Here is a 23281-nt window from a genome sequence, read left to right on the forward strand (position 1 = left end):
TTTCATTTCATTTCATTTCATTTCATTTCATTTCATTTCATTTCATTGTATTTTAGAGAGACATAAAGTGCAAGCGAGGATAGGGGCAGAGGGAGAGGGAGAGAGAGAGAGAGAGAGAGAGAGAGAGAGAGAGAGAATCTTAAGCAGGCTCCATGCTTAGTGTGGAGCCCGACAAAGGGCTCCATCCCATGACCCTGAGATCATGACCTGAGCCAAAATCAAGAGTCAGATGCTCATCCGACTGAGCCACCCAGGAGCCCTGAAGTAGACTTACTTCTCACAACAAAAAAAGGTTAAGAAATGGCTAATTCACACACGCCTGTTATAAAATCGAACAGAACTGAGGTGTGTAAGAGGAAAAAACGATGTTCTCCTCATTCCTTTCTCCTGCTCTGATGCCCTTACTCACTGATGAACTTTCTTCTCCCTTGTTTATCTACCTGTATATACACATACACATGCAGTTGTTTAAAAAATGGAATCGTTTTAGAAATACACTGTCTGCAGTCTGCTTTTCTCCTGCCCACACAACAGTGTTTTGTGTGTTGTTAGAGATGACATCGGGACCCACCCCCTTCTGTGGAGTCAAGTGCCCTGTGGCATTTCATTGTCTGCATTAGGTCAAAGCTCGTGCCCTACAGATGGGTACCTAGGTTGTTTCTGTGTTGGTTTTGTTTCCTCAAGTGGTGCTCCCTGAGCCTTCTCATTGACGCCGACTTGGGCACCCGAGCCAAGAAAGAGTCTTGGCAGGAAATTGGCCAGATTAAAGGAAACGCGCATTTGAACATTTTTATGTTCTTGCCAACAGTTTCCAAGAGTGTCCATTTTCCCACATCCTCACCCTCACTGGGTGTGTTGAGTCTTTAACATTTTATGGCATCTCACTGTTGTGATTTTATGTATTTTTATTTTTTAAATAGTATTTTTTTTGTGTGTTTTTTTTTTTAAGCATTTATTTATCTTTGAGACAGAGACAGAAAGAGCACCAGTGGGGGAGGGGCAGAGAGAGAGAGGGAGACACAGAACCCGAGGCAGGCTCCAGGCTGCAAGCTGACAGGACAGAGCCCGACGTGGGGCTCCAACCTATGAACTATGAGATCATGACCTGAGCCGAAGTCGGACGCTTAACCTACTGAGCCACCCAGGTGCCCCTGTTGTGATTTTAAAAGCAGCTGTGTTAATCACCCACCTCTTCCTTTCCCTTTCAAAGTCCCTTAACGTCAGTTGCATTGTTTCTTTTATTTTCTTTTTTTTTTTCAGCAAAAGGAAGGGCATGTTGTGGATAGAGCATCCGTCCTGAGAAGCTCCTGGAAGCCTGGAACACTCCGAGAGAAGTCGAGGCAGACAGAGTGGAAGGACAGTCCTAACCAAGTCCCTGGCAACCATCGGGGTGAGAGCTCGGTGGGGGCTCTGAGCCGTTCTGACAGCACTCCAGAAGATGATGGAAGCTTCCAGACCGTGTGGGCCACGGTGTTTGAGCATCACGTGGAGAGACACACAGTGGCTGACCAGTCAGGACACTTTCCCTCGGCCATGGCCCCCAGAGATGTGGCTGATGCCAGTGTCTCAGAGTTCAGACCCAGGCGCGAGAGAAGCTCATGGCTGGGGAAGGACCTGCCTGAAAAGACAGCCCTCAAGAAACAGAGCTCCAGAGGGTTCGAAAATCCTGATGCAGAGAAATGGGGACAGACTGTTGTTTCAAATGGTGAACCCATACAGTGTCACGTGCCCTTCCCGGAAGAATACCCTTTGGACGAAAAACACAATAAGTACCCCTTCCTCCAACGTGCTGAAAACCCTCCCTCATCCCAGAGGGTCGAGCCCAAGTATGACATGATGCACACAGTGGGCAAGTGTGCGCACAGTGAGGCCGTCTCCGTGGCGTTGGAGGAAAGAGCCATGACCCTGAGAAGTGGCAGGTCTCGGCTGTCACCAAAGGGGAGGCAGCAGTCCCGTGAGGTCACCCCTGCAGAGCCAGAGTGCAGGCTGGAAGGTCAGGCGGGGTCCATCCACAGGGCCAGTTTGATTTGGGAAGCTCAAGGGACTCATGAGGTCAGTGAGCCAAGGCCTGACTTCCGGGAGCCAAAGGACACGTTTGGGGGCAATTGCCTGTCACCCAAATGGACAGGGGGGGGCGACCTTGAACTGGCATAAAGCTACCGTGGTGGCCAGTGAAGAGAAAGGCTCGGAACTGAGCCCCGGGGCCAACAGCGAGCGCTCAGCCAGGTCGTGCGGCTCCGAAGTCCCCTCTGGGAGGGCCATCCAGGTGGCCGTCTGGGAGGCCCCGCACGAGGGGCCCGCTGGGCCCAGAAACAAGTCAGGAGGCTGCAGCTCAGCGGGAGAAAGGGGTCCCCCCCGGGGGTGCCCTCTGGATCCTCTCTGTCTGGCTAAGGACGAGCCCTCCGACTTCCGAGCCCGACCACATCCAGAAGCGCTTGTGCAGAGAGGGCCCCTCACTGTGGCTTCCGATGAGGGTGAACCCAGGCCAGCCCAGGCACCAGAGCCTGAAGTCAAGATGCGGAAGGCAGGTCCCGCGGACCAGAGATTCGAGAGGTGGCGACGGCGGACATTACCGCACGACGTGAAGTTTGAGGAGTTCAGCTTCCTGGCCCCAGAAAACACCTCGAAGATGGAGCAGAGGCGAACAGACCGTTTGAGCCCCACCGTCAGTGCCTTAAGAAAACCCCAGCTCTCCCACAACAGGATGGAGGCCCAGGAGGAGAACCCAAGTGCTTCACAGGACCAGACTCGCCCAGCGGTGAAGCAACGGTCCTCTCTGGAACCCAAGGCGACGTTTTTTGCAGTGACATATCAGATTCCTGATACTCAAAAAGCAAAAAGTACTGTTAAGTCAGGGCCCGAAAACTTGACGGAACATTCTAGAAAACCAGCACCGCCTCCATCTCCTCATCCTCGAACACCTACCTTGGCTTCTCTTCACCATGAAGGGCCACTGGAGAGCAAGGGCAGTAAAAACTGGACTAAGGGCAGAGAGCACGACCACACAAGCTTTTCAAAGCCTCTGAAGCCAACAGACCGTCTGTCACCTCTTGGAGACAGGATTCTGGATCCTTCTGGTGAAAGAATCACGGATGCCGACGCCTCATGGAGTCATCGGGGACCAGAAGATGGCACCGGTTTTCAGAACAGTTGGAAGGATTGTGGGACCAAGACGTCCCCCAGCGGCACTCCCAAAACGCCCCCGGCTTCCAAAAGTCACCCAGAAGCCAACGATCTCCTCGCCAGAAGGGGCACTGAGGTGGTCAGTGCAAGGGTCCCGGGTAAAATCAGAGATGGCTACAGATCCAGTGTTCTTGACATTGACGCCCTGATGGCAGAGTACAAGAAGCAGGAGGTGGAGGAACCCCTGGAGGGGGCACCCTCGGTGCCCAGTGGCTCGACTCAGGAGAGGCCAGGCCATCTAGGCAGGGTGGAACCAAGAAGGAGGAGCTGGAAGGAGAGGCCCGAAGCCGAGGGTCTCCAGAGACAAGCAGGTTTCACCGAAGCAAACCACAGTTCCGCTCCTGACCCTGGCAAGCCGCGGGCAGAGACCCTGGGGGCAACCACAAACACCAAATCCAGCTCTCCTCTGTGGGCTCTGCCACTCTCAGCTCCTTCTGAAAAATATCCAGGGGTTTCTTCAGGCCCCACTGGTCCCAGGAGAAAAGTCTCAGGAATCCCCGAGGATGACAGAAGGGCCTTTGCTAGTAAACATCAAGGTGCAAAGTATTCAAATTACCCAGCCGAGTCAAAGCCCCCGACCTGGGAGGATCTGGGCAGTGGGGCCAGCGTGTTGCCCAAGTCGTCCCCTGCTCACCAGAAGAGAGGGACCCCGAGGAAATCCATCAGGACGGAAGAGGAGGCCAGTGTGTTCCAGTGGGGTGATCACCCTTACGACCGTGACAGGTCACAGCTGGATGTCAAGAGAGCCTATTCGGAGAAGGGTCCGCCTGCCAAAATCCGAGAGGGCCTGTCTGCCATGCAGGAAGCCAGAGAGAGGAGACGAGAGCAGCCCCAGGGGAGGTCCAGCCTCCCCGGAGACAGTTCTGAGGTCAAGGAGACCAAAATGGGGCTCTGTCGGCGAGAGTCGGGGACTCGAGACCCTCAGAAGGTGAGTGGTCAGTTTTGTAAGGTGTTGATTAAACACAGGCCAGGGGGGGCTCAAAATCCCATGCGACATGGGCCAGGTGGGTATGTACATGAGTGGCGGGGATTGTGGCAAATAGAGAGCTCAGTTCCGGCCAGTTCTTGACACGCGATGCCTCCATTTAGTCCACGGGGCCACCAGTTTGAAACCTCTGGCCTAGAATGATGGTGATGATCGGTATCATTTATTGAGCACCCTCTGTCCGTTCCTGTGTGTTGTCATCAAGTTCATTGTCGTGTCCTGCATATTCAGCATCATGCATGACATTTTGTGAGCATTCAGGGAATACTGGCTGTTTCAATGTTTAATTATTTATTTTGAGAGAGAGAGGGTGAGCAGAGTGGGGGACGGGCAGAAAGAGAGGGAGAGAGAATCCCAAGCGGGCTCCCAGTCATCAGCACAGTGCCCTACACAGGGCTCGATCTCACAAACCTTGGGATCGTGGCCTGAGGCGAAATCCAGAGTCAGATGCCTCACCGACTGAGCCACCCAGGCGCCCCGAGTGAGTGAGCGATCTTAGGTGAGTCTCATGACAATCCCTCTTTTGTGGGACAGTTGGAGTTTCCACAGAGGCAGGCCTTTGCAAGTAGCTGTTTGAGGAGGTGATTCCCCGCTGGGATCCCCAGTGGAGAAGTGAGGCAGGTGTTAAAAGTGCCCCTGTGGGTATCTGAGGCTCATTCTCGTTGGAGCAGTAGCATAGATCACCCCTGAGTTGTCCTGTCCAAGAAGCAAGGAACCTGGCATATATATTTTCCATTTCCCTTCTGTCCTCACTGGGGGCTGTTTCTGGGACTCTCAGCATTCAGACTCTTCCATTCTGTCTGGTGCCATGCTCAGTGGGGGAGAGAAAACTCCCCACACGGCAGGACCCCATTGCCATCGGCAGGTCCTTGAGCGCAGGGCTGGGCGCCCACAACGTCTGCTGCGGGTGCAATCGTCTTGTACCCTTGAAAAAGCCCAGGCTCAGAGAAGTTAAGTAACGTGTCTCAGGTCACACAGCACCAAGTGGCAAAGCTAGTATTTGAACCCAGGTCTGGCTTGATACCCAAGCTTTCACGTAGGCTACTCGGTGGTAAATGAGGAATCTTGAAGGTGGGGAAGAAATCTGAGGCATGGAGCCTGCCTTCGGGAAGCTTATGATCTCTGCGGGGAGATGGGACACGGTGACCCACGGCCAGGAAATGATCAGGCGCGGAGGTGAGGTGCTGGAGAAGAGGCCCGGGAAGGCATCCTGGAGGAGGTGCTGGCCGGAGCCCATGCTGGGGGGTGGTTATGAGTTTGGATGGGCTGGTTCGGGGGGTGAGGGCATTCACAGCAGAAGCACAGCACGCGCAAAGGTTTGGAGGTGGGGACCAGACATGGCAAGCTCTGGGAGCAGTGCGGAACCTTGGTCCCTGCACTGCCACTCATATGCTGTGCCGTCAGCCAACTGGCACCCAAGTCCCACATCTGCCACCCGGACCGAGTGACGAAGGGCAAACCCTTTCCCTGAGGCACCCGAGCCTCAGTTTCCTCATCTGTAGAAAAGAAAGCAGAGGGTCCCGCCTGGGAAGGGATGTTGTAGACACGAAAAGAGTGGGATAGTGTCACCATCCCCCCGACCCACGGAGTTGACCGGGGTTTTCCAGTTACCACGTTCAGACTCCTCTGTGCCGCTCACCAGCTGTGTGTAAAGCACACTCCTCCGCGGAGGTGACCGAAGTTTCTGCCCAGCAGCCCTGCTGGTAGAAATGGAGAGACCGCACTGGCCGGGCCCCCGGTGGGCGTGGGCACAGGACCGGCCCGTGGGTTGTGCGGATGCGCTGCCCGAGGAGGGTTTCACGAGGCTGTTATTGTGGGAACAGCAGGAGAGGGGAGGGGGCAAGGAAAGGTGACACCTGGTCCTTTTGCCAGCACCTTGCTCGGGGCCTGGCGGCAGCGGGAGAGGCGGGGCGTTGTGGGGAGGGGGGCCCCGGCCCGGCCTTGGACGCCCACCCGGGGTGCGCAGGCCCCACGAGTGCTCGTTGTCAGGGGATCTGTTTTCTCACTGAGGGATTGGGAGGCCTTGGACCAGCTCCCTGTTTCCCTTCCCTCATGCCCGACCATCGCTGGTTCTTGATCTTGAAAAAATAAATGGAAGCAATACAGAAGGACAAGGTGTTGGTTGTTGAAAATTCAGACCTTACCTGAGCGAATAAAAAAGCATACCCCTTGAGCCCCCTTCCTGTCCCCGCCCCCCCCACGCCAAGATGCAACCACGGTCACCATGTTTGATATGTTGTGGCTTTTCCTAAACACCACAGAGCTGCTTGTCCATGGTATGTATCTTTATTTGTAGCTGTTGTATTTTTCCTTATTGCAAAAGGAGTGAACGCTTGTGTGAAACTGAACCGTGTGGTGGAAACATACAGTTCAGAAGGAAAAGCTCCCCTAGATGATGGGTCTGGGGCACAGCCTTCCAGACCTGTCAGTGGTTCTCAGCTACAGGCAGTTTTGCCCTTACGGCACGTTTGGCAAAGTGTAGGACATTTTCTTCCTTCCTTCCTTCCTTCCTTCCTTCCTTCCTTCCTTCCTTCCTTCCTTCCGTCCTCCCTCCCTCCCTCCGTCCCTCCCTCCCTTTCTAAACGTTTATTTATTTATTTTTGAGAGTGAGAGAGAGAGAGAGCAAGAGGAGGGCAAAGAGAGAGGGAGAGAGAATCCCAAGCAGGCTTTGCCCTGTCACTGCAGAGCCTGATGTGGGGCTCGAGCCCGTAAACCATGAGATCACAAACCGAGCCAAAGTCAAGAGTCTAGGATGCTCAACTGACTGAACCACCCAGGCACCCCAACATTTTCTTTGTCACAACCAGGGAAGAGTTTTCTCCTGGCTTCAGTGCAGATTGTCCCCTGCCTGTACCCGAGGCTCATCCAGCCCCTTAGTGTGCGTCACTCCGTGGGTAAGGAAGCCCCCGTCAGATACAGACACAGGTATAGCATACTCTTTTACAGAAACATGGTAATATTCTACAGGAAATCTTACAACTTGCTTTTTTTTTTTTAAGGAAAAAAAAAAAAAAAAAGAAGCCTGATGCAGGGTTCAAACCCACAAACCGTGAGATCATGACCTGAGCTGAAATCAAGAGTCAGACGCTTAGCAGACTGAGCCACCCAGGCTCCTCAAGACTAAGCTTTTTTTTTTTTTTTTTTTTATACAAAAAATTTTTTTTTTTTTTAATTTTTTAAAATGTTTATTTATTTTTGAGAGACAGAGCATGAGTGGGGGAGGGCAGAGAGAGAGGGAGACACAGAATCCAAAGCAGGCTCCAGGCTCTGAGCTGTCAGCACAGAGCCCGATGGGGGGCTTGAACCCACCAACCCTGAGATCGTGACCTGAGCCAAAGTCAGATGCTTAAAAGACTGACCCACTCAGGCACCCCAATGTTTAATTTTTTTGAGAGGGAGAGACAGAGACAGAGACAGAGGGAGAACAGGGGAGGGGCAGAGAGAGAGGGAGACACAGAATTGGAAACAGGCTCCAGGCCCTGAGCTGTCAGCACAGAGCCCGATGTAGGGCTCGAACTCGCCAGCTGTGAGATCCTGACCTGAGCTGAAATCGGACGCTTAACTGACTGAGCCACCCAGGCCCCGCTATCCACATACATAACTTTGTCCCAGGCCCGATTGCAGTGTTCCATTTAATTAAATGATTTATTTTCATTTCAAAAGAGAGAACCTTTTCCAGAGGCTCCAAAAATACTTGAAGGCATGGAGTATAAATCCTCTGCATTCCCCCCATCCCTTGACCACTTAGATTCTTTTTTGGTCCGAATTCATACAGCGTCTCTTTCTGAAAATACAAGCAAACATGAACACATATTCCTAATTTTGCCTCTGGTTTTTTTCTCCGTCAAAGAGCGCATTCTCTCCAGGTGGTTGGAACTTTGGGTGCACATGGGAGTAACCCAGGCAGCCCTAAAAGAGAGCGATGCAGGGGCCTCACCCTGGACCAGACTGGTTGGAATCTCTGTGGTGGGGCCCACCCTTGTTAGATTTGACTCTTCCTTTTTTGTTCCCCCTGTGTGAGTGTCCTTGGGAGCGTTTGGATTCAGCCCATAGAGGGTGTCCTCATTCTTTTCGATTGCCATATGGTAGACAGGGCGATATTTCTGATCTTTGGCTATTTACAAACCACGGGCAGATGTCACTTTTGCACACATGCAGGTTTGCCCGTGGGTTGAGAATGGCGATAGTCTGAAGGTGAATGCAGTTGTAATCTTGCGGGATTGCGCCAAAGTGCCCTGTGTCGTCCGGGGCTATGCCCTTTTACAGATAGCCTTGCCAGCAGGGGCAGGGCCCCACGTCCCCTCAGCCTGACCAGCCGGGTGTGTTACCAGACTTCTGGATCTCCTGCCCCTGATGAGCGCCCCACCTGTTGTCACATGGATGAGGCTCCTTGTATTTCCTTCCTGTGACCTGCTTGCTCAAGTCCCGCCCACTTTTCTTTTGGACCATGGCCCTTTTCTCATCGAGTTATTGGAGTTCTCTATTAGCGAGGTGAACCATTTGTACGTCTATGATTTGATTTCCCCCTGGAGGCGGCCCCGGACTGCCTCTCGGGCAGACTCGAGATCAGGCCCTAGCGTCGTTATTTATTAGCTGTGTGACTCTGGGCATCTCGCCAGACCTCTCTGAGCCTAAATTTCCTCATCTGTGGAATGCGAATCCTGCCTGCTTCGTGGTTTGTTGGAGATTTATCATGAAATAATGTGTGGTCAAGACCGCGGCCCAGGGCCTGATGTGAAGGAGGGTTGACGGAATCTGGAAGAAGCGCCTCCAGACCTCCGCTCATTTACTACATTTAATAAATGCACTAGCCCTGAGCCAGGCCGTGATCTAGGCACCACGGCTGCTGGAGGGACCAGCCCACTGTATCAGGCTGTGTCACACAATAAGGCAGCCACCAGTCACATGTGGCCATTTAAATGTAAATCAGTTTAAATAACTTTAAAAATTCAGCTTCTCAGTCCCACTTGAGCCATGTTCAAGTGCTCAAAAGCCACAGGTGGCTCAGGGCGACTGTTATCGTACAGCCCAAATAGAGAACATCTCCATAATCGCAGAATGTGCCCATGGATGGCTCAGGTCTGGGGGGGCAAGCAGACCTCAAGTGAGTGAGAGTGCTAAGTCCTGGGGAGATAGAAAAAGAGGCGATGGGGAGGTGACTCTAAGAGGGTGGCCAGGAGAAGATCCCCAGGGAAGGGGACCTGAGTGATGGCCATCATGTGGATGAGCCGGTCCCGTGGATGCTGGAAGGGTGCCAGTGGGCACAGGGGGCAGGAGCCAGAGCATAAGGGAGCCACTGATTCCCAAGATCATCTCACCATTGCACATTGTGTCAGCAGTGCATGAAGGCTGATTTCTCTACGTCCTCGCCAACAATTACTGTCTCTTTGGTTCAGCCATCCTACCGGGTATAAAGGTATCATCGTGGTTTGGATTTGCATTTTCAATGGCACATCGTTTCATGTGCCTGTTTGACCATGTGTATCCCTTCTTTGTCCATTTTTTAAGTTGGGTTATTGTTCTCTTTTATTATTGATTTGTAATTGCTCTTTATATATCCTGGACCCAACTGCCTTCACAGACCTGTGATTTGCAGAAATTTTTCTCCCATTGTGTGGGTTTTATTTTATTTTTCACTTTCTTGATGGTGCCTTTTGAAGCACAAAAGTTTTTCATTTTGGTGAGCTCCAATCTATTTTTCCTTGGTACACTTGTGCTTTTGATGCCATATCTGAGAAACCATTGCCTCATCCGAGGCCGTGAACATTTACGCCCCTATTTTCTTCTGAGAGTTTTCTAGGTTTTGCTCTGGCCTTGAGGTCTTTGATCTATTTTGAGTTGATTTTGGTTTATGATGTGCGGTTTGAAGCGTGTTTCGAAGGCAGAGTCTCTGCTTCGTTGATGAGGTAGACAGAAGCAAGAGACTGGAGGGCGACCTGAGGGTCTTAGCTGGCACGGCTGGGTGATGGACAGGGCAGGGGAGGAGCAGTTTTGGAGGGAAGGAAAGGGGAGGATCTGTTTGGGGCATGTGGAGTCAGAGATGAGTGTGACCGGTGCAGGGAGATGTTGTGGGGTCCCAAAGTGGACAGACAAAATCTGGAGTTGTCTGTGTACGCTTGGGATTTATTTAAAGCCAGGGGGTTTTATGAGAGATCCCTGAGGGAATAATGAAACAGGGAAAGAGAAAGCTCTGGGGCTGGCCCTAGGTGAGTGGACATCCCTCTGAGATGCGGGGAGCCTGAGAAGGATCAGGAAGGGAGGTAGGAGGAAACACAGAGGGTTTCAAAAAGAGGCTGTGAGGCAAGGGATCCAAAATCCAGCCTTGTTCTTCACTCATGTTGTGTGTTCTTAAGCAGATGTCTTCCCTCTCTGCGCCTTCCTATCCTTGTCTGTGCAGAGATTGTAGGGCTGGCTGACATTTATGGAGGGCTCCCCACTTGCCGGGCATGGGGAGAGATGAGCCTGAAGCCAGCCAGGTGCCCAGGACTCGTTGGGCACACTGCCGCCTGGTGGCAGCACTGTGTCACTGACTTTGCGTGCGCTGCTCTCACTTGGTTCTCCCCTGAGCCTAGAAGCCGAACACTCTTATTATGGGTCTTACCCCACATGGTCAAGGCTCAGAGAGGTGAAGGCACTGACCTGAGGTCACACAGTTATTAAGTGGCCGAGACTGGGCTGAACCCAGACCCCGTAGATTACCTCCCATCATCAAGGCAGACCGTTGTGGGGTGGGCTTTAGTTTTCGTTTTGCTCTTTTAGGTACAGAATGGAGTTTCTCACCATGACAGATTTGTTCTGTAAATGCGAAAGCCCCAGGAAAATCCTTTGCCTGTGTTCTATGTCTCAGGTGCTGCCACAAGACCCAGAGAGGGAGGATGCCCCGCAGGACAGTGAGCAGCTACTCTGGCAGGTGTCCCCTGCAGCCTCGGGACCCCGGAGAAGTCACAGTTTCTGCAAAGACAGGAGGAGCGGGCCTTTTGTGGTGAGTGACGCTGGTGCGGCCAGACTGGAACTCGTGAGGGGGTGGGACACCGCTGGGACTGTGGTTGTATGGACAGTCATGGCTGGCCTGGGGGCCTGAGGGGGTCGCGGAGGGACAGGTGGCTGTCCCGGAATCTGATGTTGGTCATGGTTCTCGACGTGGAGGGTGTTTGGTGCCTCTGCCAGGAAGCCTTTGCTCGTCTTGGGTTTCCAGCCCAATGCAGAGAGGTATCTTGTGCCTGGCGTGGAGCAGATAAGAGAACAGGCCATGGGGCCTTGAGGTTCTGGGTTCGAGTCCCAACACCGCCCCTCTCAGTCTCTTTCAGCAATTGGCTTCTTTCCCTGGAAAACAAGATCATGATTTCTGTTTCTTTTGCGCCGTTAATTTAACCAGGCTGGTCCTGGAGCCAGGTCACCAGGGCTCAAATCCTAGCTCTGCGTGCAGACGGGTGTTTGGCCTCAGTTTCTTCATCTGTGAAATGGGGATAATAACAGCATCTACTGCACAGGGCTGCCATGGGGGCTCAGAGAAGATGGTGCAGGGAGCGTTTGGCATGGTCATGGGGACACAGTCACACTTTAATGAGTGTTATGGTTACCATTGTTATTATTACTCTGGTTTTCGAGTCTCTCTTTGCCTGTCACTGAGTCTGTTTCTTTGGGCCAGCACTCTCCCTCTCTCTTAGCCTGTTTCCTCACTTGTTAAGATAGGTATTTCTTTTTTTTTTTTTTTTTTAACGTTTTATTTATTTTTGAAACAGGGAGAGACAGAGCATGAACAGGGAAGGGTCAGAGAGAGGGAGACACAGAATCGGAAACAGGCTCTAGGCTCCGAGCTGTCAGCACAGAGCCCGACGCAGGGCTCGGACTCACGGACCGCGAGATCATGACCTGAGCCGAAGTCGGCCGCTCAACCGACTGAGCCACCCAGGCGCCCCAAGATAGGTATTTCTTTAATGAGGCAACCCCAGTTCTGCTCACAAGGTCATTTGGATCACAAGCTCTGTGTATTTCAAGGACACTTGTGCCTGGTCTCGGGTCTTGGAGATATGGGAAGCTCCAGGATTTAAATCCCAGGTTCCATCCCTTCTGGCTTTATGGTCATGGGCAAGAAGTCACTCTTCCCTGAACTTCGGGTTCGTCCTCTGCAGCTCGTGGTGAAGAAGGATGCCCCCCGCAGGGTTCTTGATGGGAGAATGTCTATACCAGAGTCAGGGGGGCTGACTATATGTCAGAGCGGGAGCTCACGCTCAGACCTCAGCTAACGTCTGCTGAGCAGCCCCAGAAAGCTTGGGTGTTCAGATCCCAGCCATAGACCTGTGTACATTTGAAACCGCCTGGTGTTTTTGTTAAATGTTCCCTTCCAATGATTTCTTCCTTACCCTTTTCTCATTGCCTCTCCGGTGGCACCGACTCAGCTTATCTGATTGTACTTGAACTTTCGTGTGTGTAAGCCAAACAGAGGTTATGGAGAGAAAAGCATTTAAGGCCTATCTTTTTATAGTCTCTGCTTGCTGGCATCTTCCCTGGTGGCCTGGCTTCCCCTCTTCCACTCTCTGTCATTGAGGAGCCTTTGTCCTTGGAGTCCTCAGGTGGCTTGCCTTGGCTCTCTCCTTGTGGCTCCCCGAGGCCTCTGCCCCGTTGCAGCCTGCTTGATTTCCTCTCCTCAGAGGCGGGTGGGCAGGGTGGGGGCCTCAGACCTCATGTCTCTGCTTTGAGGACTCACACCTGCAATTCCAGGGAGTGGCCACCAGGGGGTGGTGGTGTTCAGCTCACTTTCTGATGGCTCCAAAAGCCTCACTCCGAGGACCTCAGCATTGGGCACTGGAGGCTGAGAAGTGGGCTCCACTTCCGGCTCTGTCACTGTGTGACCTTGGGCAAGTGATCTGACGGACCTCATTGTGCCTCAGTTTTTTCTTCTGTAAAACGAGGATGGTCCTATCTGACCTCAGGAACATTTTTGTGAGCTGTAATGAGATCGCTCAGCACTCAGAGGAATTGATCCTCAATGAATACCAGGGCTGCAGTGACAGCTTTTCCTTCATTCTCCCCCTTCCCCTCCCCTCCCCCCTTTTTTCAGCTCTCTCATTGTAAGAGGGGAAACTGAGGCCCAGAGAGCAGGCCGGACTTAGTCAGGGTGACCCTCCAGGTGAGGACTGGGGTCCTGAGCCCTCGGCCCTGCTGGCCGCCCTTACTTCTCTGCAAGTTGTCAGACCTGCATGTTGTATTTCCTGAGGTGCCTGAGGGGGTCCCCCCATAAACGTTGTCTATAGTTCTGGTCACTCTTGATTACTGACGCCGGGCTGCGGGTTTCCAGTTTGGGTTCTCCATGTTTTGAGCCTGGTCTCGGGCCTTGTCCATCCCAATTCTACCCCCCATGGTGGGGAGTATGAATCCCATTTAGCAGAGGAGGGAGCTGAGGCCCAGAGAGGTCAAGTCGCTTGCCCAAGGCCACACAGTTAACATATGAGGGAGCCGGGATGGAGACTAGGCCTCTTCTGCTTCCAGCCTCTGACCTGGGCCCTGTCTGCCCCGGGACGGTGTCTTTGGCCTGCTACCAACCCCTGCCAGCCCCTCTCTGGGCCTGCAACACTTGGTGCCTTCACTCACAAGGGAGCAAAGACAACCTTGGCCCTGGGGGTGAGAATGTGATACTTGTTCAGCCCGGGGTTGGCCGCCAGCTGTTCTGCTGCGGCCGCCCTCTGGAGGGTGCCTGGAACTTGCCCGGCCTGATGCCCCGCTAATCTGTACAGCCCCGCCCCCACCTGGCTGACACACAGCCCTGAGCACTGATAGACCAGTGTGGCCCTGGCTCTTGATCGAGGCAGTGGGCAAGTGAGTTTACCACTCGGGGCCTCTCTTTTGGGAATCATGGTAATAATAATGCCTAATAAGTTACGGTGCTTAATGCGTGGTATAGTTACTAGTATTATCCCCATTTGACAGATGGGAAAACTGAGGCCCGGAGCCATTAAGTACGTCTGCCAGGTTGGAGCTGTGATGCCAAGATGTTCATAAAGCACTGAGCACAGTGCTGGGTGGAGAGGAACTACCTGATAAATGTCACCTGCTGTTACTCTATCGTTAATTATTATTTGCCATCAGTTTCTTTTTCCTCTACCTTCTCTTGAAGGGCTACTCGATGGAACAGGAAGGCGTCCCCAATCTAGAAGTTTCTCTGCTGTTGAGGAAACTGAGGCCAAGCAAGGGGAGATGTCTTGTTCAGGGAGGGCCCCGCTGCAGCCAGGACAGAGCTGGGACTATAGACCCTGTTTCTGGACTCCCTGGCCAGTGCTCCCCTCTTGCTTCCAGGGCTATACTTAGTAGGACGTTGGGTCCTTGTGGCAAATCCGAGCCCTGTGCCGGGCCTCGTCCCTCACCCTTCCGTGGATGGTCATGCCCTCCTTTCCCCAGAAAGTGAGCCTTTGGTCTGCACTCAGGCAGGTGTCCTAAAGCACAGTGACTCGGTTGTGGACCATGGCCTTGGGTCACAGTTTGCCCCAGAGGCCTCTCCCGTGACTGAAGGTACACATCCACCAGCTGTGGGGGTTCCCTGTAATGGGGCAGGTGGCGGGCCTCTGTTGACCTTGAGAATGTTCTCCCAAATCTCCAAACTCTGGGCCAGCATTTGCGGGCTCCTTCTCTCACGGGCCCACTGTGTGCCAGGCCCTGGAGATTCTCCCAGCTTCCTGGGGCTACACTTCAGTGGGACCTGCAGGTAGCCTAGGAGGGTCTAGTTAGTTGGAGGAGGAGGAGAGGAAGGACACTAAGGAAGGAGGAATTGCATATGGAGGTATGGAGGTGGGGTGATGGAGGAGGCATGTTTGGGAAAGAGTGAATAGACCAGTTTGGCCGAGGCGGAATGTTGGGGGGTGGTCTCAGTCTTACTTCTGACAATTTTGTAAAAAATTCTATTTACTTGTTTTGAGAGAGACAGAGACAGCACAAGTGGGGAAGGGGCAGAGAGAGAGGGAGACAGAATCGCAAGCAGGCTCCCCAGCGCAGAGCCCGATCGCGGGGCTCAAAGCCACAAAGCCGCGCGATCATGACCTGAGCCGACATTGAGAGTCGGACGCTCAACCGACTGAGCTCCCTGGGTGCCCCTTGACAAATATTTATCTACATGTCCTTGGTGCTGTGCTGGGCATTGGGCTACAGTTACAAACGAGACACAGATAAATAAGAAGGTAGATAAACACTTGCAGTGGGTTCTAAACGCTCCTGTTCATTGAGCACTTACTATGTGCCCGGCACCGTGCCATGGGCCTTCCCGGCATTCCTCCCTTTAATTTGTTCAAGGTTCAAAGGAGGGACACTTGTTTGAGGTCTTGAAAGATGAACAGGTGTTTGCCAGATGGGTGTGATCCGGGAAGAGGTGGTTTACCCGCCCCCCTCCCCCCCACCCCGTGGAGGGAACAGCTGGGGCAAAGGTTCAGGGGTGTGAAGCTGTTCTATGCACTGAATGTGATCTAGAGTCCAGGAGACGGTATGGAGGCTTTTACACTTTGATGCTTCATTCCCGGACACCCCCAGCGTGTTGCTTTAATGCCAAGTTCAGACTTTTTCCTGCATCTCTTGCTGAGCAAACTGTGGTGCTTGCTTCTGAGGGGTGGCGCCACCTCCTGGCAGCTTGGCCTCCATGCTGCCCTCTTTGAACCAGACCTGCCAGAACAACACTGAAAGCTTTGAAAGCACTTGAGTCTGATAACTTCATTAACATGACTGGAGAATGGAGGGAAAAACCATTTGGGATTCTAATGCGGAGAGTTGTGAAGGCCGTCAACTCGAGGTGAGGTAAGCGGAGACTTGTGAAGTGGCCCCTGGTGGGTACATTGTTGGTTTGGGCTGGGTATTCTCTTTGAATTTTAGTTGGTTGACTAGGCATTCCAGTGGGAAGGGAAAAAAAAAATCAAAATGAAAGAGTATATGTGAACTGCTAGAAATAACTCATCAAAGATTGTGCTTGAAAAACAAGCTTTGAGTAAAGATTTTGTGTGTGCGTGTGTGTGTGTGTGTGTGTGTGTGTGTTGTTTCTCTTTTTAATCCAGGATGTGGATTCTTCTCCCAGTAATGTGTTGCTTGGCATTTCCATGTTTGATGTTGGGCCTGTGTTGATGCCATTCGAATGGAAAGCCTTAGGATTGTGGCTCACTGGCCTGATTGAAAGGGCTAATTTGTCATACACAACAAGATGTTCAGAGGTGGGCAGCTGTTGGCTTGGCTCAGCATCTCTGAGAGTCTCTTGGGGTTTCCCTCATGCTTTGAGCCTCATGGTCCCAAGATGGTGGCTGCCACTTTTCCAAGCATTAAGTTCACTCTCTGGTAGGAGGAAGTGGGAAGCCAGAAGGGCCGTGCTGGCTGAGTCTGAAAGAAAGCAAAGGCTTTTCCCAAAGCACCCTCCAGAAGATTTTAACTTACACGTCACAGGTCACATGGCCCCTGCTAGCAGCAAGAGAGTCTGGGACAGTCAGTGCTCAAGACTTCTGGCCTCCATCATGGAAGGTGGCCAAGTGGAATAGGGCTATTGGTTATTTGAGAAATAGCATTAATACACAGCCTGAAGGAAAAAAAATGGGGATTTTCAGGTCCTCGTCAAGGAAGCTTTGGTCTCCAAGTCAGGATTTGGGACAAGAGAGAAAATCTGCCCAGGGTCTATATGTTGTTGACGTGAGATGTGTGCTAGTCACTGGGCCTCTGGGATGGGAAGGCACAGTTCTGCCCTCCAAGGCCCCCATTCTGCTGGGGAGCAGGGCTCAGAGAAGGGAAGGAAGGCTGAGGTGGAAGAGACAGCTTGGGTGGTAACTGGTCCAGGGGCCAGAGTGCCACTCCCTGCCCGGGTGAGTTCAGGGTCACATGCCAGCTTTAGGAGTGTGAGTGTGGAGCTGAGCGGTGAGAAACTCGTTGACGCCCTCTGCCCCTAGGAGGTTCAGGAATCCTGACTTGTGGCTAATTCCATTTGTTAATTGTTTCTTGTCTGTCACTGCTGGGTTGAAAGGACTGGAGAAGGCTGAGTAATTTATGTCTCAGCTGGTTAAAGTTCCTTTTCTGGATTAAAACCAGCCAGGCCAGAAGGCTTTTTTTTTTTTCTTTTAATTTTAATTTTTTATTTTCTTATTCCTAGGTCTTAAATGCAAATGACCAATTGTGCCTAAGATTTTGTATTGGGTATATTTTGTATTCATACACTTATCTAGCTTCCACCCACCCATTCATCTGCTTATCCATCCATCCATCCATCCATCCATCCTCTACCCAGTTATTTATATATACAAATCTCTAAGGATATAAAAATGAGTAAGTTAATTTCTGTCCTCAAATTGCTCACACTCATAGACTATAAACAAGTGATTATATAATCCAGGATGATAAATACTAGTCATTCATTTATTCACCCATTCATTCATTCAAGAGATATTTATTGAGCACCTACTACTATGTGTCATACACCATTCTTCGTTCTTCAGGTAGAGCAGTGAACAAGACATAGGTGGCTCCTGCCCTCCCAGAGCCCATACTTTAATTCCTTTTTAAGTTTATTCATTTTTGAGAGAGAGAAAGACAGAGCATGAGCAGGGGAGGGGCATAGAGAGGGAGACACAGAATCCAAGGCAGGCTTCAGGCTCTTAGCTGTCAGCATAGAGCCCGACGCGGGGCTTGAACTCATGAACTGTGAGATCATGACCTGAGCTGAAGTCAGACACTTAACCGACGAGCCACCCAGGCACCACCCCCCCACACACACTCCCCCTGGAGCTCATACTTTAGTGTGAGAAGACAGACATTAAACAAGGAGCCAGACTCAAAAGAGAAAGACCAAGTACCAAGTGCTATGAAGAAAATAAAATAGGGTGTTGGGAGTCAAGACTGGTTGGGGGATTATTTCCTAATGGGGGTTAGGGAGGGCTTCTCTGAGGAGGTGACATGAGCTGAGACTTGAAGGGGGAGCACCTAGCCATGTGGAAGAATCAGGGCAAGTGTCAGGCAGAGGAAAGGGCAAGTGCAAAGATCCTGGGGCTTATCATGTTTAATAATACTAATCCTACTACTACTAATATTAACTGATAATACTAATTCTAATGATAATAATGATGCTGATGGCATTGGTACTGGAGCGGACAGTGAGGAATGAGGGAGCTGGCAGGAGTCAGGTCACACCACCTTGATGGCCACTGTAACGAGACTGGTTTTGGGTGAGCACGGGCTGCTTTGGTGAGTGCAGAGGAGGGAGGTATCATACCTTCTGGAGGAATTCAGAAGAAAGTCCGAGCCAGACTCCATGGAGGAGGGAATTAGCTAAGAAGAAGGGAATCGGGTGAGGGGAATGGCACGTGCGTACATCAAGAGGCATAGGAGAACAGGGGGTTTTCCAGGAGCTGCGAGGGGGGGCGGTTACCTGGAGAGTGGTGGAGAGGAGGCAGAAGGCGGCTGCTGGAGACCCAGAGGAGTGGAAAGAGAGCGCCCCCTAGTGGACGTTTCAAAAGGGGTTGGAGAGGGTGAGCTGGAAGCTGGGATACCAGGTAGGAACCTGTTGCAACAATCCGGACAAGACCATTAAGAACAAAGCAAAACAAAACAAAAAACATTAACTTATTGTGGTTAAATGTATGGAAATAACATAAAGCTTACCTTTTTAGCCATTTTAAATGTATTACTCAGTTTCATTAAATACATTCACAGTGTCGTGCAGCCATAACCATTGTCTGTTTCCAGAATTTTTTCATCATCTCACCCAGAAACAATGTCCCCGGTGAACACTGACCCCCTGTTCCTCCTCCCGCAGCCCCTGCACCCTCTGTTCTACCTCCTGTCTCTGTGAATTTGCCTGTTCTAGATAAGGCAGATAAAGGGAGCCATGCAATACTTACCCTTTTGCGTCTGGCTTATTTCACTTAGCGTAATGTCTTCAAGCTTCATCCCTGTTGTAGCAGGCATCCTGATTTCCTTCCTTTTGAAGGTGGGATAATATTCCATTATATGTATAGAGCACATTTTGGGTATCCGTTGGTCTGTTGGTGGACCCCTGAGTTGTTTCCACCTCTAGGCTGTTGTGAGTAGTGCTGTGAACGTGGGTGTGCAAATATCTGCTTGAGTCCTAGCTTTCAGTCCTTTTGGGTGTGTGTACCCAGGAGTGGGATTGCTAGGTCATAAAGCAAGTCTGTTTAGCTCTTTGAGGAAATGCCAAAACCGTTTTCCAGAGCGCTGCACCATTTCACGTTCCCACCAGCAAGGTACAAGGGTTCTAATTTCTCCCCACCCTCACCAACACTAGTTGTTTTCCATTCTGTGTTTTTGATAAAAGCCATCCTCGTGGATATGGAGTGGAATCTCATCGTGGTTTTGATTTGCTTTTCTGTAACAGCTAGTGATGTTGAGCATTTTTTCATGTGCGTGTATCTTCTTCTGCCCATTTTGGAGTTGGGTTGTTCATTTTTTGTTGCTGTTGAGTTTGTTGTAGGGGCTCTTTCTATATTCTAGATACCAGTCCCTTATCAGTGATATTGTTTACAAGTATTTTCTCCCATCTGTGAGCTGTTTTTTTTTTTTTTCACTTTCTCGATAGTGTTCGTTGATGCACAAGGGCTTTTAATTTTGATGAAGACCAGTTTATCTAATTTTTTCGTTGGGGCCTGGAAAATAATTTTTAAAAGTGATGTATAATATGCATATAGAAAAGAGCACGTATCGTAAGCCAGATGGCCTGGGTTTGAATCCCAACTCTGCAGTCTACCAGCTATGTGACTGAGTGGGTTAACACCTCTGCCTCAGTTTTCCCATATGTAAAACAGGGGTAATAATGGAGCCTACTTATTAGAAATGCAGTGAGGTTAGATGAATTAATGTATTAATGTATGAATTAATGAATTAAGGCCCTCTGATCGATAATGGGTGTCACTTGTTATCACTTTTAAGTTATTACTGTGACTATAGTCCATATATTGAGTATCTGCATGATAGACACTATGCTAAGATTATTCACTGTAGAAACATTAATCCATGGTCCCATTTACTCCCCACAAACCCCAAGAGATGGGTGTATTTATTCATTGTCCCATATTGTAGATGAGGAAACAAGCTCGAGCCCTTCTGAGGTTTGCCGAGTGCCATTTCCTGGCACTTTTTTCTAAAGTGACCTCACTATATCCTGAGGTGCTAGGAAGATGCCCATCTTAGAGATGCTAAATGCTTAAGGAGGTGAGTGGACCAGGCACACACAGCAAGGAAACCACAACACCTAGATTGATCCCTGGCCTGTGGACTCCTCCCTTGCAAGTGAGGAGGGGGTAGGTCTCTCCATGTGGAAGAAGGGGCCACTAGGGCTCCCAGGGACTGAGACCTCAGAGGGACCCCAGCCAGGTGTCCACAGGAGGCTGATGAATGATGAAACACCTGTTCCCCTTGCAAAACCTGTCTGCCGGGGCCAGGCGGGTAACGTGGTGAACGCGCCCCCTGGTGGAACTGCGCGGGATTGCAGGCGCTGCCCCCCCCCCCCGCCCCAGTGGGATAAGCCAGAGCTTAACCATTTTTCTGTGTGTTAACCCATTGAGTGTCACTGCAGCCATCTCGTGGGTGAGGAAACGGAGGCCCAGGAGGGTGGGTGATGACGATCTTTCTAGTCCTTTTGTTTCTCCTCCTTGAGAAAGCGTGCCGACGTGTGACAAGAATGCTAATTCGTGGTGAGCTGATGCTGACTTGACCCTTAGTGTGTTTGAGAAAGTGAGTAACAAACGTATATGCACTTTCCCCTCCCACCCGGCTGAGACGCACCGCTCGCTGGCGAAGTTGCCGGGGTCCACACCTGTTTCCACCTCCCAGGGTACGCACACGTATACCAACACACTCGCACGGAGCAGGAACAAACCCCACGGGACCCAGATTCTCATCCGGGCTCTGTCCCCTGCCACTCGGTGGCTTTGCACAACTCCCTGAGGCTCGCTCTCCTCGTCTGTGAAATGGATGAGAGAAGCCAGCTCTGTGCCCCACGCAGGCTGTCACGAGTGGGTTAAGGCAGACGTCAGAAAGCTGTCTGTTGCCAAGGAGGAGTTAGTAGCCAAGGTCTTAGGCAGACTTTATAATTCATTCCAGCAACGTTTGCTGAGCACCTGCTGTATGCCAGAGCAAAGTCAAATTCGCACCTCTTCCCGGAGGATGAAATGCCATCTGCACTCAGGATCCAGTCCAGTGTCCATATGATGGCCCACAAGACAGGGTGTTTCTGTCCTAGTGCAGGTCCTGTGCTCACTCCACTCAAGCCACATCGGCCTTCAGAACAGTCCCTCATCACGTCAGGTGTGTTTCTGCCCCAGGGCCTTGGGACATACTGTTTGCTCTCCTCCAGATTCCCTCTTCATTTCCCTTGCTCTCTACTTACCTCTTCTCAGGTCATCTCTCAACTCAATGACACCCCTCGGCGGGGCCTTCCCTGGTGCCAGGTCTATAGAAGGACCCCTGGCCCCCAGTCTCTCCCAGTGCGCCCCTAGTCATACGCAGTGTCTTCTCATTGCCCAGAGTAGAGTCTCTGAGAGGCAGAGAACACCAAGCACATTGTAGGCGCACAACACATATGTGTGGAATGAATGAATGAAGTATCACCCCCACGTTTTACAGACTTTATTTACTTAAAGCAGCTTCAGGGTCACTGCAAAATTAAGAGGAAAGTGCAGAGATTTCCCGTATACCCCCTGCCCCGACACACGCATAGCCTCCTCCATCATCAACGATCTCCACCAGAGTGGGACGTTGGACACAACGGATGAACCTACAGGGACACGTCGTCATCACCCAAGGTTCGTGATTTACGTGAGGGCTCACTCTTGGTGTGGTATGGCCTGTGAGTTTGGACAAATGCGTAATGATACGTATCCATCATTATGGTATCCTACAGAGTAGTTCCGCTGCCTTGAAAATCCTCTGTGCTCTGCCTGTTCATCCCTCTCCCCCCACCAAACCCCTGGCAGCCTCTGCTCTTTTTTCTGTCTCCATAGCTTTGCCTTTTCCGGAATGTCCTAGAGTTGGAAGATGCGGTCAGCGTCCGTGGACAGGTTTTTGTGCGGCCCCAAGTTTTTAGCTCCTTTGGGGAAACAAATGCCAAGGCGCACAGTTGCTGGATAATATGCTAAGACTGTGTATCATTTAAAAAAATTTTTTATTAAAAAATTTTTTAATGTTTTTATTTAGCTTTGAGGGACAGAGAGAGACAGAGCATGAACGGGGGAGGGTCAGAGAGAGGGAGACACAGAATCTGAAACAGGCTCCAGGCTCTGAGCTGTCACCACAGAGCCCGACGTGGGCCTTGATCCCACGAACTGTGAGATCACGACCTGAGCTGAAGTCGGAGCTTAAACAACTGAGCCACCCAGGCGCCCCATCATTTTTTTAAGTGTACAATTTAGTGACTTTTCGTATACTCCCAAAGTCATGCATCCACCAGTCAGTTGGAGAAGATTTTCATTACCCCCCCCCCCCCCCCCCCCCCCCCCCCCCGCAAAGAAACCAAGCTCCCGTGAGGAATCAATCCCCAGCCCCATCCTTGGCAATTCTGCCATTTATCGACCCCCTCGGCTGTGCCAGCCTCCGTGCTCAGTTCATTTTCAGGGTGACTCCACAGGTGGGCGCGATTCTTGTTCCCATCTACTGGATGACAAAGCTGAGGCCCAGAGAGGTGAAGTCACTTGCCTGTATCACTCAGCTAGGAGGGGTGGTGCTGGGATTTGAACCCACAAGGAGCCTGTGCTTGGCCTCAATGAGATGTTTCCCAAACTCTGGTCATTCTGTCACCTTGAGTACTTGTCATATTTGTGAACCACCCGGACTAATATTTAGTTCATATTTTACTTGAGCTTGCTTTGCTTTTTTTTTTTTTTTTCATGTTTATTTATTTTTGAGAGAGCTAGAGAGAGACAGAGTGTGAGAGGGGGAGGGGCAGAGAGAGAGACACACACACAGAATCTGAAACAGGCTCCAGGCTCTGAGCTGGCAGCACAGAGCCCAACACGGGGCTCGAACTCACAAACCGTGAGATCGTGACCTGAGCGGAAGTCGGACGCTCAACCGACTGAGCCGCCCAGGTGCCCCTTGATTTGCTTTTTTTAAACATAGCACCTTTATTGAAATATAATTCGCACATCATGCAAT

The 23281-nt window shown here is 51.2% G+C and overlaps 1 protein-coding gene across 1 annotated transcript in view; it reads left to right on the forward strand.

The window, feature by feature from the left end:
- The window catches only part of KIAA1671 (KIAA1671 ortholog), a 148310-nt gene that overhangs the window by 7356 nt on the left and 117673 nt on the right, over positions 1-23281 (forward strand). Inside the window, 3 exon segments of the mRNA XM_049620626.1 lie at positions 1261-2127; positions 2129-4111; positions 11016-11150. Of these exon segments, the coding sequence (XP_049476583.1) occupies positions 1261-2127; positions 2129-4111; positions 11016-11150 (2985 nt within the window).

The sequence above is a fragment of the Panthera uncia genome (assembly GCF_023721935.1).
Source record: "Panthera uncia isolate 11264 chromosome D3 unlocalized genomic scaffold, Puncia_PCG_1.0 HiC_scaffold_8, whole genome shotgun sequence".
NCBI lineage: Eukaryota > Metazoa > Chordata > Mammalia > Carnivora > Felidae > Panthera > Panthera uncia.